Here is an 18,107-nt window from a genome sequence, read left to right as displayed (position 1 = left end):
TTGGGAAACGCCCAGACGAAGGCATGTTTGCTTTCCCAGCCTCCATTCATGTGTGGCAATGCTCAGGAACGGGCACCCAGGGCTTGGTCAAGGCTGGGTGGCTGATTTGTTCTCTCCACATGTCCATACCCCATAGGCTTGCTCCTGTGTGCCCTCCCTCCACTCCCAGCTTCCCCATCAGGAAGTCTTGGGACAGAAACTCGAGGAAGTGTGGCAGCGCGCTGTGTCACCCAGGTGAGGGCTCCAAAGAGCTAACCTTCCTCGGAGCAGAGCAGACCCTGGGAAGACCACATCTACACAGAAAGATCAGGCTGCACCTATGTGTGGTGGGAGTCTAAAATCAGGGCAAAAAGTGTGGCCTCTGAGTCAGTCCTCTCTGATCCCAGCTGGGAAGGTGCCCACACCAGCAGAAGGAAGCCTGCTTTCAGAAGACTAGAGACTAGAGATCAGCCATATATATACCAGGGCGGAGGATTCAGAGAGCCATCCTGGAGGACAGCACGTCCCCTTCCTCCCAACTGCAATTTTAAGACAAATATATGACTGAAATCAGAGGTGAAACGTCTCCGCCTCCACTGGCCAATGCAGGTTCCACTCAATCTTCCACCACCCAATTTGTTGAGAACTTAGCATATATGAGATACCCAGCTTGGTGTATTCATTTCCTCGGATGGTCTTCACAGTAACTTCTGAGGCCCCTGTCATTACGCATAGTTTATACCTGAGGAAGGCTGAGGTATGTGCAGGCAGTAATGACAGGGAAATGCTTAATTCTAGAGCTTTGGTTTTCCTGTCTTACACTCTATTGTTTAAACAGCATGGGCTTCCAGACTTACGGAATTCACAGACCAACAACATTTCAAAAATAACTTTAAAAAAATTTCTATTGATTTGAGAGAGAGGAGTGAAGATAGAAAAAGAGAGGGAAGGGGAGGGAGGGAAAGAGATTGTTCCACTTAGTTATGCATTCATTGGATCAAATCCATGACCTCAGCCTGTTGGGAAGATGCTTGATCCTCTGAGCACCCAGCCAGGGCCCAAAAATGATTTTTGGAAACAAACACAGAACCTTATGCCAACTTTTTTTATTTTATTTTATTTTTATTTTTTATGCCAACTTTTTATTTAGCCAAGGGCCTAAAAAAAAAAAAATCCATCTCCTAGCATGGTAATTTCATAAAATGGCATTTTAACACAGGAAATGCAGGGAGACTATAACATTAGAATATAGACAGCCTTCTAAGAAAGGACAGTTGACAACCTCACACTAAAATATCCTACATTCTCTCTCTCTCATTAAATTTCAAGCAGAACCGTCCCAAACCCTGGCATTACATGGTGTGAGAGCCAACTACCCTACCCCAGAGCGGCCCCTTTAAGCCCACAAGCAAAAATACTTCCAGAATTTCCCAACCCCTTCTGCCCTTCCAGGTCCTCAACAAATAAGGTCTGGCTCTGATATATAATGGTTAGCCACATCCCCCCTCGACTCCCAGCAGGTAGTATGAATGTCACTTCCAGGGAAGAAAGCCCACCCTCCCCAGTCTTTCCTCAGAGACCCAGAATCTTCTCTGGGTCTGCAACCCTGCAGGAAGCCCCTGTCATGGAGGCACTAGGTTCCCCACCAAAGCTGAGAGCTGCAGGTCTTCTCCCTCAGTCCAGAGACAGAGCCTTCCTTTGCTGGGGTCCTCCGCTTCCATCTACTACATTAACAGATGAAGTAGAGCAGACCCCAGGCTTTTCTGGAAGCACTGGAAAGGAGAGGACTTGAGACCCAGGTGGGGCAATGGGGAGCACACAGAAGAGGGAGGCTCTGTTCTTTACCTTCTTTCTCCATTAGCCATGCCAGACTCTGAGCCACCTTTCCCTTCCTCCCCTCTGCCTACCCAGCCAGCTGGGTGGAAGAGGAGAACTAGGCTTGGGGAGCCTTTTGTTGAAGTTCCAGCTCCACCATTTCCTGGCTGTGGGACATGGGGCAAGTCACTTAATAGCTCTATGCTTTGGTTCTCTTGTTTGCAAATTGTTAGGTTGAGCCATGAGAAAGTGCAACCATTTTTGGCCCACAAAATTTCACATAGTTAAACAAAAGAAGTGTTGGACACACATTTCTAGCCAAATAGGACCTATTCTTCCAGGAAGTCCTCCCTAGCTACCCCAAGCTCACGGAGGCCCCCCCTTCTCCAATTTCATAGGCTGAGGCATTATTTAGTACACAGTTCTTTCCTGTCTTGAGTTTTCTCCTCTTTCCTAAGTCTCAATAGGTCTAGGTTCTTTCCAACTTGGAGCCCAGCAGAGGAAGACCTGGGCCTCCTCCTTCTCTATTCCCCAGCATGCTGGCACACCACAACCATCCACCATTAGGATTTTCACATAGAGGACATAAAGAGAGACCAGGTCTCCTCGGGGATTACTGTGTGCTTATTTTACCTAGTGTCACCTCTGCACTTAAGGGTGGTCCTAGATGGTCCTGAATGGTATTGCTGACCAAACTGAGGGCAGGTGAAGTTCTAGAAGGGAGGAGTTAAGGGGCCTTGACCCCGGTCAGTTGTGGCAGCAAATACCAGGAAGCAGAGCCTTGGTCATGTCCTCCATTTCCTTCGAAGATCACCTTCCAGGGTCCCTAATCATGCATAGAGTTGCCATGTACTAATCAGCTCTCTATCGACCCTGTGTTAGTGCTGAGGTCTCTGAGATAAGTCAGAACTGTCTTATTCTTGGGGTGCTCAGTCCTGAAGGAGACATAGACTGTGCTGTGTAATAAATGCTCAGGCTGATGGGAGGCAAACATGAGGACATGGCCAAAGTTTGGGTGGCCAGGGAAGGGCTCCTCTAGAAGGGGATGCCCCAACTGTGGGTCACTGGGAAGCCAGTTTGGGCTGGCTTCCTGAAACTGGGGTGAGGCAGACTAGCTCCCTGCTGGACACAGAGCCCACAGATGTGAGTTAAGTGGAAGTCTCCCCCCTGTGGCTGGCACATCAGGGCAGGCAGGGTGCACAGCCCATTAAGAACACTCTTCAAGGAGACCCAAGAACATGCAGGGATTAGGCCTCCCAGAATCTGTGTGGAGAACTGCCAGCTCAGAGCTGCTCAAAAGTAGAAATGCCAGTTGTGGTGATGTCATCACCCTAGTCCTTCCCTCCCTCTATGGGAGGTCCTGTGGTCCAGTGGGTAGAGTAGGAAAAGCCTTTGCCTGGTTATCCAGTTCCCTCTGTCGGGCTTCCAAGTTTTCTCTCTGAATGTACAGGTGTGGGGTGGGGGGTGGGGGGGGGGAGATGGTTAGTCCACAAGTGGACTAAGAATGAGGAAAAAAAATCCTTCAAAGAAAAACTTCATGTCATTCCTCAAGGTGATGACAGAGCTAGAGCAGTGGTCGGCAAACTCATTAGTCAACAGAGCCAAATATCAACAGTACAACGATTGAAATTTCTTTTGAGAGCCAAATTTTTTAAACTTAAACTATATAGATAGGTACATTCCTTATTGAGGTAGCGCCCACACGTGGTATTTTGTGGAAGAGCCACACTCAAGGGGCCAAAAAGACTGTGGCTAGTAAATTATAGTTTGCCGACCAGGGAGCTAGGGAACCTTACTGCCTTCCTCCTGTCAGATTTGACCCAAACTCTTGCCTTTTCTGGCCAACCCCTCCCCTCTAACGCTGCATGTCCACTTCTGAGAGGACCTGAGTAACCCCTGGCCCATCTTGGGGCCCCCAGGCCAGAGAAAGGCGGTCTGGCAGCTCCGGCTGTGCTGAGGAGAGGTGTCAGGTTCTATCGGTATTGAAGAGGAGTAGAAATGTATTATATTTCTTCTGGCTGAGCTTGGGATTCACCCACAAGCTGGGAGGCTGCACGTGGACACAGAGGACTGCAGGCGGGCCTACGGGTTGGAGTGGAGAGCAGGCTCAAACGGAGTGGGTGGAGGCTGTGCTGCTGCTTGTGGGTAGAGGGCCGGAGAAGAGCAGGAACACCCCTAGCGTGGTCCACATAGGGGTCACAATCCGGATGAGAGTCCAGGTAGAAGGAGATGCCCAGCTAGCTTCAGAGTGCCAGGAGCCGGCTGATCTCAGAAACCCCGCATCGGAACCGCCCCGAGATAGATCCGTGCGGGTATCTAGACTTCACGGCGGTGGCTGCTGCAGACACATTTCCTAGAAATCTTACCTCGAAGGTCTGGGTCTCATCCCCGCACCCTGTGCATGGGTCCCGGAGTTTTCCCCGCGCCCTCTTTGCCTTGCCGCTGTGAGGCTCCGCGGGGGAAAGACAGACTGGGGGGATCGCCCGCCTCCCACCCCCACCCAATCCCCACCCCCTCTCCTCACAGGAAAAACCGTGGAGCAGTCTCCACGCAGCGCATTTCCGGGAAACCCTCTCTCCAGGCGAGTTTCGGGAAGGCCCTGGGCTCCAAATCCAGACCACCGCCCCGCCTACCCTGTGGAGTGTTGAACACCCAGCTGAGAAGCAAACACGCCGCGAGGGGGAAAGGAAAACCCAGAGCTCGGAGAGACCGGGAAACCCCGCCCCCCAATCTGGGGCGGGGGCGATTGGCAACTCCAACCGGAGCCCTAGACTTGGGCTATGCTCCCAACCCCTGGGCGAGTTTGAGGATTTACGTTTAAGCACGCCTCTCACCCCCTTCCCTTAGGTGGGGCAAGGTGCACCCAGCCACCCCGCCACCCTGGCCCGCGTCGCTGCCCCTTTAAGAAGGCCAGGTAGGCAGACCCGGCTGCGGGAGCCGCTCCTATGGCAACCCGCGAACTGCGGTGGCTTCATGAATATTCCGGGGCGCGGGAGCCCAGCGTTGCCGGAGGGCGTTCTGGGGGAGGCGGCTGCTGATGTAAGCCTGGCGGACAGCTGGGCTCCGCTCGGCTGCGGTGGGAGCGCTGGGACTGGCCCGCCGGGCTCGACCATAGGAGAAGAGGCAAGCCCGCGAGTGGCTGGCCATTAAGCCCGAGCGGCGGGACAGAAGGACAGCGCGCCCGTCCGCCTGTCCGCGGGGTGCACACCGGGGAGGCGCGCGGGCCGTGCGTTCTGCGCTCCGGAGCGGCTCTCCAGACGTGGTGGCCCAAGCGCCGCTCCTGCAGGCGCCCATTGTTCCCCGCGGGGGCGGGGCGCCCAGGGCCCCGCGGCGCGCCGCGCCCCTGAACGCAGAGGGAAGAAAGATTGGCGTGCGGGGTCCCCGCGCCTGGCTCGGCCCGGAAGGAGGCGCCACGCGGCGAGCCCGGGAACCCGCAGCCGGACTGGGAGCCCCCCGCGACGCGCAGCGCGCCCCAGCATGGGTGCCTGAGGCTGCCCGGCGCCGGCGGCGAAGGACGCGTCCCCTCAGGCGGACTAACCGGTACCCGGACCTGGAGCGGGTCTGCGGCGCCGCACCCGCGCCGGTGCCCCTAGCCCTGCCCCTGCCCCCAACCCTGGCGCCATGGACAAGCTGCCGCCGTCCATGCGCAAGCGGCTCTATAGTCTTCCGCAGCAGGTGGGGGCCAAGGCGTGGATCATGGACGAGGAAGAGGACGCCGAAGAGGAAGGAGCCGGGGATCGCCAGGACCCCAGCTGCAGGAGCATCCGTCTGCGGCCGCTGCCCTCGCCCTCCGCGGCTGCGGGCGGCACGGGGTCCCGGGGCGCGGCCCTCGGGGCGGCGGACGGCGAGGGACCCGCCCGTGGCGCGGGCAAGTCCAGTACGAACGGCGACTGCAGGCGCTTCCGCGGGAGCCTGGCCTCGCTGGGCAGCCGGGGCGGCGGCGGAGCGGGTGGCGGCAGCGGTCACGGGCACCTGAATGACTCCGCGGAGGAGCGGCAGCTCATTGCTGAGGGCGACGCGTCCCCCGGCGAGGACAGGACGCCCCCAGGCCTGGCGGGAGAGTCTGAGCGCCCCTGCCCCTCGGCGCAGTCCGCACTCTCCCCGCCGCCGCACCAGCAGTCGCCGCAGTCGGCCTCCGCCTCCTGCGAGCAGCCCTCCGTGGACACTGCTATCAAAGTGGAGGGAGGCGCGGCCGCCGGCGACCAGATCCTCCCCGAGGCCGAGGTGCGCCTGGGCCAAGCCGGCTTCATGCAGCGCCAGTTCGGGGCCATGCTCCAGCCCGGGGTCAACAAATTCTCCCTGAGAATGTTTGGCAGCCAGAAAGCCGTAGAGCGGGAGCAGGAGAGGGTCAAGTCGGCCGGGTTTTGGATTATCCACCCCTACAGCGACTTTAGGTAAGGGGGCTGGTGGTGGTGATGCTGTGCGTATCCTGAGCGGGTCGCAGGCGTGTTGCCTCTCTAGGCTCTGCCTCTTAGCGCGAGTTAACTTACTTTCCTTCCTCATGCTGGGAGCTCCAAGAGAAGTCGGGCGTCTCTAGGCTCCGAGACACCCCCAGACCTCCCTCCTGCGCTGTGCAGGAACTTGGCTCTGTGTTCCAGGCTGCAGACCTCCGCCTCTTGAGGTCTGGGCTGCATTAAGAACAGGCTGAAAATGTGTGCTGAGCTCGGCCTAGTCCTGCCACCTTAAGCCACACATCCCCCTCTCTCTTCTGGGCTGCAGAGTCAGCATGGCCATCCTAGGGGCAGTTCCAGGTCATTCAGCCTGCAGGGCAGGCCCTTGAAGGGGGACAGACCTCCTGGAAGCTGGGCCAGCTCCATGGGTGCTGACCCCTAGCTGTTAATATCTGCCTTCTGGTTCCCTGGGAAGCTGCAGTTGGGGAGGAGAGCTGGGCCCCTGGGGGACTGAGGTCACTGGCATCTCATGCCCAGGGTGAAAGCCCTCTGCACTCACCTTAACTCTGGGTCCAGCCCTTCAAGTGGTAGGCCAGCAGTTGATACTCTGGGTAGCTGGTATCCAGAGTGGCAGGACAGAATGACCTTGCTCACCATAGTCAGTGAAGATAACCGGGTACCCTGACTGATGACTATCTGTCCTGTGACCCCACATTCGTCCAGTGTACCATCCCAACCCCGGTGGCCCAAGCTTCAGCAGCTGCTAGGTCTCTCATGGGTCAGCTGTGAGTCCCGCACCAACGGTATGACTGCCAGCCAAGGAGAGGGACCCTGCCTCATCCCCCATCCCCTGAGCGAGATGCTACCTCACAGTAGATCCCACTCAGGGCCTGCTGCAGGGGTTACCTGTGCAAAAAGAGAAATTAGTGATTGCCTCTAAGTTGGGGTCAGGGATGCCCCTTCTTCAATCAAGGTCTTGTGCCCCCCAGTGCTCCCTTGGGCTTTCTTGATACACAGGATTGAAGTGACAGTCAAAAAAGGGTCATCTTTTGAGCTGGGTTTAATTCATTCTCTGTCTCTGGCCCCTGCTCCTGTTGAGCTTTCTTACCTGTCTGTTCTGCTTGTCTGCTGGTATAAATGAGCATTTTGTCAACCCAGAGCCCTCTTTGCAAACTCCAGGGAAGCTAGGTTTGTAATGAGAGCAAAGCCGTTTTCATCCAATGAGAGAGATTTCTTGGGCTGGGAATGACCAGTCAGGCAACACTCAATGGCTTAAAATAGGTGGTGAACAGAGAGGGCCCTCCTCCCTTTTCTTGTTTCTGCTTTTTCTTTCTTTTGCTTTCCTTTTTGGACTGCTCCTAACCCTGATGTCCAGGGTCCCGATGTGGGTGGGACCTTCCCATCAGGAACTGTGGCTGGTTCCCAGTGGCTGGTTCCTAAAGCGAGGCCTCCCCCCTGGTCAGTACTTTGACCTGGGGACCCCAGTCTGAGCTAGGGAGGAGTGGATAGGAGCTCCTGCAACCCTTTGGGTGTACTGGATTTCTCCTCTCCCCTCCGAACTCCCTGGTGGTGGTGGCAGATTGGTGGTGCCAGTATGAACCAGTTGTGATTGTTGAGGTGCCCTCCCTTCCCTTTCTCAGCACCCCCACCCTCCACCGTCTTGGCTGTGAGAGACCAGGCCCAGGTACACCTGGTCTCCATCAGCAGCGGGCATTGATTGAGCACCCCCGGGTATGGGGCTGTGCCTTCACAGTCTCCCCTTACCGTGGACAGTGAAGAACTGGGACTGAGTGGATGGCATCAGTGGGGACTGCTCTGCCTTCCTGATTTGCCTCTGCCTATCTTGGCACATCTATCTGCAGTCCCCCTGCTGCAGAATCTTCTACTAACTGCAGGATGCCTGGGACATGGCGGAGGGGCAAGGGGGTGGGGATAGAGAGGGAGAGCTGGATGCGGCAGGACTGATAAGTGGGCAACAGGAAAATGGTCAGACTGGGCTTTGAATCTGTGCAACAAGCAATGAAGACTGGGAGCTGGAAGCCTACCTCCTCTGTGCACAGCCTGTCTCCTGCCTGGTGCAGGGTGGTGTGTGGGGAACGACATACAGAAAGGCCATCTTTGTGAGCCTCTAGATGGGCAGGGTCATGCCTCTTCTGCCTCTGGGCCGGAGCAGCTGTTCTTATTTCCAGAAGGTGTAAGAGGCAGAGACCTAGCCAAGTCTTTTAAGCTTAGAAACCCCACCACTCAACCTGGCCTCACCCATGCCCCTGACCCAGCATCCCAAGCCTCAGTCCCTCCAGTTTCAGCCACTGGCGTTGGGCCTTCCTAGGGAGCCCAGTTCAGGCTTCACAAGAGCTTCTGTGAGCATTGCTGGGGCCAGCTGGGGGTGGATTCATCATTTTGACAGGCAGGAAGCATTGATCCAGCAGAATTGGTTTAATAGAGAATCGCTAGCAAACCATGACAGAGTTTGTGGTTTGGAGTTCAGAGCTTGCTGTCACGGGCTGCTTCTGACATGTCCTATTCCTGGGGGAGGAAGGTTGGTGCCTTTTCTAAGGGCTGAAGTGGGCTGTGCTCTGTGGGACCCTCATATTGGCTATGTCTACATGATTGGGTGCTTCTTGGCCTCCTGTGCTTCTCCTCACCCACCCACCATGCCCTGGCTACTCCCATTGTGCCACCAGCTCCTCGGGCCCATCTGGCTTCCCCTTCCTTCTCCTTCCACTCCCCATATGCCTTTGAAACTTGTATTTAAGGTTTGGTAAGGGAAGAGGCCAGGACTTATAGCCCCTCAGGACATTGTCCCCAGGCTCTTGCCCAGGGTCGGTTGGGTTCTTGGGTCCTGGGTGGGTCCTTCCTTCTACATGAGCCATGTTCTGAAGCTGGGCTTGGCAGTGGGATCTGCATGATCTTGTTGTTCCAAGAGGAGAGCAGAGGAGTGGAGATCATGTCAGGCTTTAGGGGCCAGAGTAGTAGAGTGGAGAGGTGTGTACTTCTAGGTGTCTGAGCAGGTGTCCGGGCCATGTTTGGGTGGACATGGGGCTGGCAGGGAAAGGGATGTCAGTCGGGGACTACTCCTGTGCTCCAGCCTCTTGGTTTAGCCCTTCTGACCCCTCTGTCCCTTGTCTCTACTCACCTGAGCCTTGAGCAGCTGCAAGCAGGGGAAGGGAAGGGAGAGCCCTAAGGGGTCTATTCCTCAGGACAAAATTGCTGGGCTCCACAATCCTGGAAACTGGCTGATAGCGTGGTAGGTCCTGGGAGTAGCCTATAACCAACTTCCTGTGCTGGGGCTGGGTACTGTCATTGCCCACCTCATGTCAGCTCCTAGCCCTGTCCGCTGTGGGGCCCTGCTTGGGTTAGGAGCCTTTTCTGAGCCTCACACCTAGAAAAACAGCAATCTTGTTGCCATGTCAGACACAGATCATAGGACTGCGGTCACCCGTGGAGGCGAGAAGCTCCAGCGTGCTGTCAGAGACCAGCGGTGTTGTGCCGAAACACACTGCCCCAGCCCACAGGGCCTCCTTTCTTAGTCCTGGGCAGGCTGAATAGGCCTCTGAACCTGTGTCAGAGGCCTGAGAACCTGCTGGAAATCTAGAGTCTCTGTCCCTAAAAATATGTGTATGTTTAGACACAGTGTGACACTCTAGTTTCTGGGATTTGTGGACCCCCTAAGTTGAAGACCATCTAGGTTGTGAACCTTACTCTAGGCTCCAGCAGAAGAGAGTGCTGGCTTGGTAGGGGCAGGTGCTAGCCTCCTAGAGCTGGCTTCTGAGGCCTCTAGCCAGAGGCTTCAGTCTCCCAGCGCTCGCAGGAGGGCAGCGAAAACAAGGACAGAGCCAGAGCCTGAAGAAGGAAAGGTGCTCTGCTCGGGGACTAGTTTTTGTTCTGTTTCCTTTGTCCCACACCTTCCCCTGTCCCTTCCAGCCATGGGAATGACTGTTCTGCTGGGGGATACTGGGGTTGCAGGTTTCTGAGGCCCCTTCGAGGGTTGCCCTTCCTGGGGCCCTTGCCCAGAAATGCAGCATCTGATATCAGTATAGAAAGCCACTCTGAGAGGGGCTGTGGGTGGGGGTGCCAGTGTGGGAGGAAGACGCCTTGGTACAGAGTGGAATTCCAAGGTGTGCCACCTGGGTGGTGCTGTCAGCGGCATGGGCACAGTGGCAGCAGGGCTGTCCGGGAATGAGGAGGTGCTCACTCTGACATGACTGGGGCTGAAGGAAGGTGTGCTCAAGCCAGGGTCTCCCTGGATGCTGATAATGCACAGAAACCCCACGGGGCCCATACCCTCATACTACAAGGCGGAAGGCCTGAACTCCAGGTTCTCCCTGTCGTGAGCTTCTAGTCCTGGTCGGCTTTCTCCATGATGAGACTGGGGCCTCTCCCTGCTCCATCAACTCCCTTAGCTGCTGTGGGCCACTATAGGCGGCACGCCTCCCACAGTGCTGGCCCACCTTCCTGTCTATCTGTCCTCTCCCACACTTTAGAAACCCAGGTTTTCTGGGATGGCCTCTCAGGTCACTGTGGCCACCCTCACCCCTCCCACCCTGAGCACCCCATAGCGTTTGGAGGGAGCTTGGGTGGCATTTGTTATCACACTGTCATGCCATCCACTTCACCTGGTGGTCCGGTGAAAATGCCGATTCTGACTCACTAGGTCTGGGGCGAGGTCTGAGATTCTGCATTTCTGACAAGCGCCCAGGTCATGCGAAGGGGTTGGCACCCAGCTGAAATGGAAGCTCAGACCCTGTGTCTGTTCTGTGCTCAGCCTGGGCTCCCTGACTGTGCTCCCCAAGGGCACTCTGGCCTCCCCTTGGCTTCAGGTGCGCAGCACAGCAGGGTGAGTGCTATGAACTGGGCTGAGCAGCCGCAGCCACAGAGGTAGGCCACAGACTTGGGGATGTCACATTCATGGGCTCCCCTCATCCTGTGTGGCTGCTTGGACCTGCTGGCCTTGGGTGCTGGCTATTGGGGTGGGGTGAGTGAGGGGAGGCCAGGTGGCCAGAGGGCCCTTCTTAGTCCATGCTGCCCCATTGCTTTGGATGCTCCTCTCCCATTCTAAGGGCCAGAGGGGCAGGTCCAGCTGGGGGAGAAGGGGCAGGGACTGCTGGGCTGCAGTGAACTTCCTGGGGCAGAACAGATACTGTCAGTGAGAACCCAGAGGTATGGGGGGAGGACAGCCAGAGTGAGGGGTCTCCGGCTGGCTGGCTTGGAGGACAGAGGGACAGAGGCGTCCTGTAAGAGCAGCTCCTCTGGCACCTTCAGGTGTGTCTGTGTGTGTGGGGGGGGGGGGCGGGTTGTATGGATCTTAATGCCTCCTTCCCAGCCCAGCCCATGCCTGGCAGTCTCCTCTGTGGTCTGGGATCACCTGTCACTTCTCTCTGCTTCCTCCTACCCTGGAAGGAAGGCTGCCCAGTCTACATACAGATGATGGGGCTGACTAGTGTCATAACAGCCAGAGTGGCCCTTGTGCTTCTCATAACACTGGTCACCATTGGGGTCATTCACCCAGAGCAGAAGGTCCAGCCTCAGTCCCTCGGGTGTTTGTCATAAAACTGAGGAGGTAGCCAGCACCCCCCTCCCAGGCTTAAGGCTGTTACAAAGCTGCTGCTGCCAGTGGCTAATTAATAGAAGGGTTACTGAGGCTGGCCAGGCCATCTTGCTTGTGGCCAGGGGATGTTGAAGAATCCACATGTCCAAGCCAGAGCAGGCCATGGGGATGGCAGGGGCATTGCCTTGGCTTTGGAGAGGATGTTCTCTGCCAGCCCAGCTTTACTGAGAAAGCATTGCCAGGGCCCTGGAACCCTGTGTACCCAAAGCCCAGGAGGCTGCTCAGAGACACTGTGTCATTAGCACCTGCCCACAATGGGGGAGGGAGGCAGCACAGGGAGGTGGTGAGCTTCCCATCACCAAGGGCATCAAACGTGAGACAGAGTACCTTAGACCAGTGGTCCCCAACCCCCAGGCCACGGACTGGTACCGGTCCAGGGGCCATTTGGTACCAGTCCGCAGAGAAAGAATAAATAAGTCACATTATTTCCGTCTTATTTATATTTAAGTCTGAACGATGTTTTATTTTTTTTAAATGACCAGATTCCCTCTGTTACATCCATCTAAGACTCACTCTTGACGTTTGTCTCGGTATGTGATACATTTATCTGTATTACCCTAAAGGCCGGTCCATGAAAATATTTTCTGACATTAAACCGGTCTGTGGCCCAAAAAAGATTGGGGACCACTGCCTTAGACCAGAGCTTGCTAAGCAGCATTCATGCGATGGACCATCCCTAGTGCCCAGATGTGTTCTGACTGGCTGGCGTAATGTGTCATATAACAAATTTGAGATGATGTTTTAAACTTAAAAGATGTAACATGAAAGTTTGGCTTTTGGGATTTCTCTTAGAAAACTGGGAATTCTGGCAGTGCTGGCCCCACATTTCTACTCTGCAGCAGGGACCTGGAACCGACAGGAGGCCACCCTCGTTAGTTTGGTTCCTTCTCTCCCGTTGCCCACAGCCCCTACCTGTCTCACACCTGGCAGTGTCATTCATGCACCTTTAGCTGCCCGAACCCCTGTAGACTTCTCGGTTGACGACCCCAGATTCAAACTAGTGCAGATGACAGGCAGGCCGACACCGCTCAGTAGCTACCGCTCAGTAGCCACCGCTCACGAACCGTCTACTGACTGTGAGCCAGGCTGTGCTCATCATTTTATATCTTGTATTTCATTAAAATGGGTCTGTTGTCCCCGGTTTACAGATAAGGAAACTGAGGCTTTGATGGGGAAGATTTGCCCCAAGTCATGTAGCTATGAAATTCCAGAACTGGAATTTGAACCTGGATTCTAGGACTCTAGAATCTCATGCTTTCTCTTCCTTCCATCCTTCCTTCTTCTCTCCTTCCTTCCTCCCTCCCTCCCTCCCTCCCTCTTCCTTTCCCTCCCTCCCTTCCTCTTCCCTTCCTTCCATTTTTGGTTAACTTTGAAAGGTGAAATTACTAAGGCAGTTCAAGAAAGCATTCTCCTGAGAATAAAAATGTTGCATATAATGTTTGACCACACATTATCTGTGTGGAGGGGCTGTGAGGGGCTGGGGTTTGGCCAGCCCAGGAAGTGTAGCCAGTCTTACAGAATACCAGCCCTGGACAGGCCTTAACCAGCTCCTGGCCTAAAAACTTTTTTTTTTTTTTTAATAATCGGGGAGCAGAGAACAAGAGAGGGCAAGCCACTGGCCTGAGGTCACTGATAAGTCTGTGTCAGAGGTGAAACCAGAACCCAAGTGGGTTACATAGCATCTGCCCACAGAGGTGTGAACACCCTGCAGTCCCTCGTGAGACCCCCACCAGGGAAGGCTTTTCCTTTCTGCTCTTGTCACCAGGGCTATTTTCTTGTCTCCCCAGCTTCAGCCTGAAGTTTGGGATGACAGATATTTTCAGGGTCCCTTCTTAACTTAAGCTCATCCAACATGAAGGGAGTCTTTCCTTGTCTGAGATGCAGAATCTGGAGGCGGAGACCTGTCTGTCCAAGGCCCTGTGCTGGGCCGGCGTTCCCAGGGATGCTGGACGAGGACGCCTGCCCACCCACTCCTCCCTGGAGGGTGCTGATTGTAGTGGACACCGTTGGGATTTTGGAACCATGTCCAATGCTACTGGCGCCCTTTTTCTTGGTAGGAGTGATTGGGATTCAAAGGGGAAGGGGTCAAGTAGACTTTCTCCGGGTCTCTCTCCACCGGAGAAAGATGTGGTCACATGGTTTGCTTATTAAATAACATCCTATAGAGAAGTGAAGAAGTGGAGTCAGTCTGTGGTTTAGAGCCTGGCATGTGAGTGATGTTGGTGCTCAGTTTCTGTCCAAGGTCGGGGCTCGTTGTAAGCAGGTTGGGGCTTAGCAGGTCAGGGCTCAGGATGTGAGTGGGTCGAGGTTTGGTATCTGAGCAGGGTTAGAGCTCAATATGAGGTCACAGTCTGGGCCTAGACTGTGACCAGAATTAGGGCTCAGTGTATGTTCAGGGTCAGCTGAGCCTGGGACCAACCAAGGTAAAGCTTTGGTCTGAGGTCAGGAACGGGAATCCTTGAACAAAGCCTCTGAGCCAACCCAGTGCCTCCCTGAGACCCCAGGGCTTGGGCAGTGTGGGCAGGTGCCCACCCCTCTCTTGTGCCCTCACCTTCAGGAAGCCCTTCCTTCCTTTAAGCTCCCTGAGCTCCTACACCTTTTAGCATCTGAGCCAGCTGCCTCTGGTCCTTTCTGGGAGATAAAGTATCAGTTACAAATAAAGAATGGTGCTGCCACTGCCGGACACCAAATCCCACACGTGACCAGTCTTGCCCCACTCTGCCCTCTCGTCGTTGGCGGCTAGTGTCTGTCGGCCCAGCCAGGCAGCCTGCTCTTGGCTTTTGTAGACAGTGCTCGGGGCTGGGTGGGGAAGTGTGCTGGCTTGTGGAGGGACGCCCAGCATCCTACTGCACCCCTAGCGCTGGGCTCCCACAAATTGCAAAGCAAGCAGCAGGACCTCCAGGTCTGCTCACAGCAGCTGCGGGGGCCTGATAATTGGTGGCTGCTGATTTTGTGTCTGTCTAAGCATTTACCCGTGTGGGTGGACGTGTTGTGTCTGCATGAATGAGGCTCTCAGAAATTAATAGAAACATAATACAGGTCTGGCTAAAACCTTGTCTTCTGGGATTGCGGAAGGGCACGCCAAGGGGGCGGCTGTGCCCTCCCAAGACCAGATGTTGCGTTCCGAGACGGTTTCACCCATTATGGAAGATGGGGGTCACTATTCACCAGGCTGAGAGGAGATAGGATTCAGCTTCTCTTAGGGTCCCCAGGTCTACTTTAGGGGAGGGCAGAGGAAACGTAGACCAGTAAGGATGGATAGTCAGGGAAGGCTTCCTGGAGGGGGCAGATAAGAGCTGGATCTGCATGATTTCCCAGCAGCATTTACCCTGGGAGTGTGAGCTAAGGGGCCACCTGACTGGGGTGGGCATTGGCAGGCACTGAGGGCAGGCTCCTCAGATTCTGTACTTTGGACCTTTTCTCCTTAAAGCTCTGCCCTTCACCTGGGAGGACTTGGGCCCCATTGTCCCACATAGTGCTTGTGTTTGCATATGTGTCTGGGTGTCCTTGCAGCCCGAGGAGCTCCTCGGGGCCATGGCTCCAGGTGCACTACCTGAAAAGACCCATTTTCCTACCATACAAGGCCGGAAGGCTGGTGTTGCCTCTGCCATAACATTGCTGAGCGTGTGGCCCAGAGCCCAGAGTAATTACCCTGTGGTTCCCCATTGCAAGCTGGAACAGTCCCTGTCAATAATTAACGTGAATCCCCAACCACTCACCACCAAAGCCAGACACCGGCTTCTCCCACCTAGTTTGTCAGAGGATATGGGTTCTATTTCCTTCCCCAGGGAAAGGAAGAAAGACCCCCGGCCCCCACAGGTCTCCTCGATGCCATTGGCACCTTTTAGAAGAAAGTTGGTCTAGCAGGAGAGACTGCAGCTGGGCTGTCTGGGGGCATCAGGGCTGGTTCGCCCAGAGCCCTGGGGCCTCTCATTCAGGCTTTCCTGGCTCATGACGGCCCTCCCCTTCCACGCGAGCTTACCCTGCAGACCCTCATCCTGCTCTGCCATGTGACCTTGGCAAAGCCCTTTCCTCTCTGTGTTCAGGGTCAGTTCTCAGCCTGTATCTGAGAAGAGAGCAATGCTAATTGGCCAAATATTGTAGGTATTGAACCTGTAGTCCTGACCCCTTTAGTGCAAATTGAGCCAGCGGAGCAAGGACAGCTGCCCACATGCAGAGCTGAGAGAGTCTCCTCCTTTCTGGGGCGCAGCCTGGCCCAGCCTGACGTGCTCCTGGAGTGCGGGGTTCCTTACCTCCGGGCATCTTTCTACTGAGGCTCCATCAACCCTTGTCCTGGGCGTGGGGCTGGGGTCTCCCAGCACGTTGTGTAGTATTGGTGTGCTCTGTCAAGGTCTCTCTCCCTCCCTCCTTAGATGTGGCCTCTGAGAGTGGAAGTCAGACATTCATTTCTTTGTTCCCTGGGCACAGGGTCCTAACCACCTTGTCCTCCTAGCCGCCTCTCCTCAGGGGCAGTGTCTTCTGGAAGCTCAGACCTGGCCTCGAAGAGTTCAGGTCACACTGGGCAGTCCATGGTTGAGGAGTCCTGAGGGGCAGGCCAGCAGAACCATCAACTGTGCAGTTGGCAGGGGAAGGAACTCAACAAGCTGTTCATTCTGTCCCACAGGCGCTCTGGGCAGTCACCATCCTGCTGAGTCCCTCCACAGCTTCTGGGGACAGAACCGGGGGGGGGGGGGGGTGAACAAGAGGCCAGATAAGGTCTTGGCCCCATCCAGCTTTGTGGACTGAGCTGATGCCTCACTTCTCAGGGCTTGATTTTCTCATCTGAAAACGAGACCAAAGAGGAGTTGGGTTTTAGTTTCAGCAAGATGCCAAAGCCGAAATGGGCGTCCATAAAGTCCCCAGGGAGCTTTATGCAGTTACAGATGCCCGGGCCTCCCTGATGAGGCCCAGGGGGTGTAATTTTGGGGAGCACCCAGGTGAATCTGGTTCCATCCCCCTGGAAGTCCCTTCCACATAAATGGTCCACAGGTCCTGGGAAGCACCATGTTTGCTGTAGCTGTGCAGTGTTCCCCAGAGTCTGGGGTAACAATGAAACCCCAGTTCATTCGTGATGGGCCTATCTCCAGGGAGTTGGTCCCCTTTGCTTCTTTGCATGTTGGTAGCAATCAGAACCATCAAACTCTGAGGCTGGCGGGACCCCAGGGAGCATGGCTGTCCTTCAGCATCCTGGTCAGACTTCTGGAGGGAAGGCAGCAGGGTCCTGGCGGGCTCATGTTCTCAGAGCGTGGGCACCCCTGGGCGACCTCCACCCCAGCAAGAGGGGGCCTGTATGTCCTCTCAGGGTCAGTAGTGAGCTGCCCTCTCTGGGGGCACAGCCTCCCACAATGTTATCCTTACCCCCTTCCCCACCAATGCCACTTGGCCTTAGGATTCTGCCTCAAATCCATCTCCTTCCCTTCTTCGCACTGACTCCCGCCGTCAGGAGCAGGTGAGCTCCCCTACCTAGCTTCCCCCGAGATTGCTCAGGGACTCCTTCACAGCAGTGACCTATTTTTGTTCCGTTTTCCCGAGAGAGCCATGTTTGGAGCCTTCTTTGTTTCCTATTATCTGGGCTCTGGACGGGGAAGTTATCACTCGACTTCCCTCCCCCCATTTCACCCAGATGGCCTTGTCAGCTGGGTGAAACTCAGAGAGGTTGGGCTGCTAGTCTGAGGGAACACAGCATCTTGGCAGCCTCTGGGTGCTGTGCACCAGATGGCTCTTGCTGTGCAGATTGGCATGACTGTCGTGCACAGACTCCAGAGAGGTTGCAGCCCATCAGAGAGGCAAGAGGTTGATTGATATCGTGGTGTTCCTGTGCCCAGGCCTGCATTCATCTGTGCCATCGAAAAGGTGCTATAAAGGTCCCTTCCCTCAAGGAACTCTGCCTCTGCGACCTTCATGGCTCCCCACGTCCCCAGAAGAGTCCGAACTACACAATCTGTCATTTGAGATGACCCTGTCTTCTCTTCATGCCAGCTTTGGGTCAGGGCCTGGTGTCAGACTTCTCTAAGATGTGGCACTGCTCCCTCAGCGAGCTTTTATCTGGCCTCTTCAACCTCTGTGCTGCAGATGCTCTTGGAATTGCTGTGTCTCTAGAGATGACCTAGCTCCATCCCTCCCTGTTCCAGTGGGGAAGTGAGGAAGGGGGTGGGAGAGGCAAGGACTTGTTCATGAACCCACAGCATTTTAGAGATGGGTATGGGACAAGAACCCAAGACTCTCACCCCCCCACCCCACCCCTGGCCTCGATTCCTTCTGCTTTATAGAATGGCCCCCTTCCTGTAACCACAACACGAATGTTCCCCACTAGT

At 55.5% G+C, this 18,107-nt stretch overlaps 2 protein-coding genes across 2 annotated transcripts in view; one reads left to right on the top strand and one right to left on the bottom strand.

The window, feature by feature from the left end:
* The window catches only part of BBS4 (Bardet-Biedl syndrome 4), a 948,798-nt gene that overhangs the window by 151,746 nt on the left and 778,945 nt on the right, over positions 1 to 18,107 (bottom strand). The window lies entirely within an intron of this gene.
* The window catches only part of HCN4 (hyperpolarization activated cyclic nucleotide gated potassium channel 4), a 43,298-nt gene continuing 29,982 nt past the window's right edge, over positions 4,792 to 18,107 (top strand). Inside the window, exon 1 of the mRNA XM_066278061.1 lies at positions 4,792 to 6,188. Coding sequence (XP_066134158.1) covers positions 5,416 to 6,188 — 773 coding nt within the window. The 5' untranslated portion in view covers positions 4,792 to 5,415. The remainder of the gene's footprint in view (positions 6,189 to 18,107) is intronic.

Source organism: Saccopteryx bilineata, chromosome 4 (assembly GCF_036850765.1).
Source record: "Saccopteryx bilineata isolate mSacBil1 chromosome 4, mSacBil1_pri_phased_curated, whole genome shotgun sequence".
Classification (NCBI taxonomy): Eukaryota; Metazoa; Chordata; class Mammalia; order Chiroptera; family Emballonuridae; genus Saccopteryx; species Saccopteryx bilineata.
This window is presented reverse-complemented; position numbering and strand designations above follow the sequence as displayed.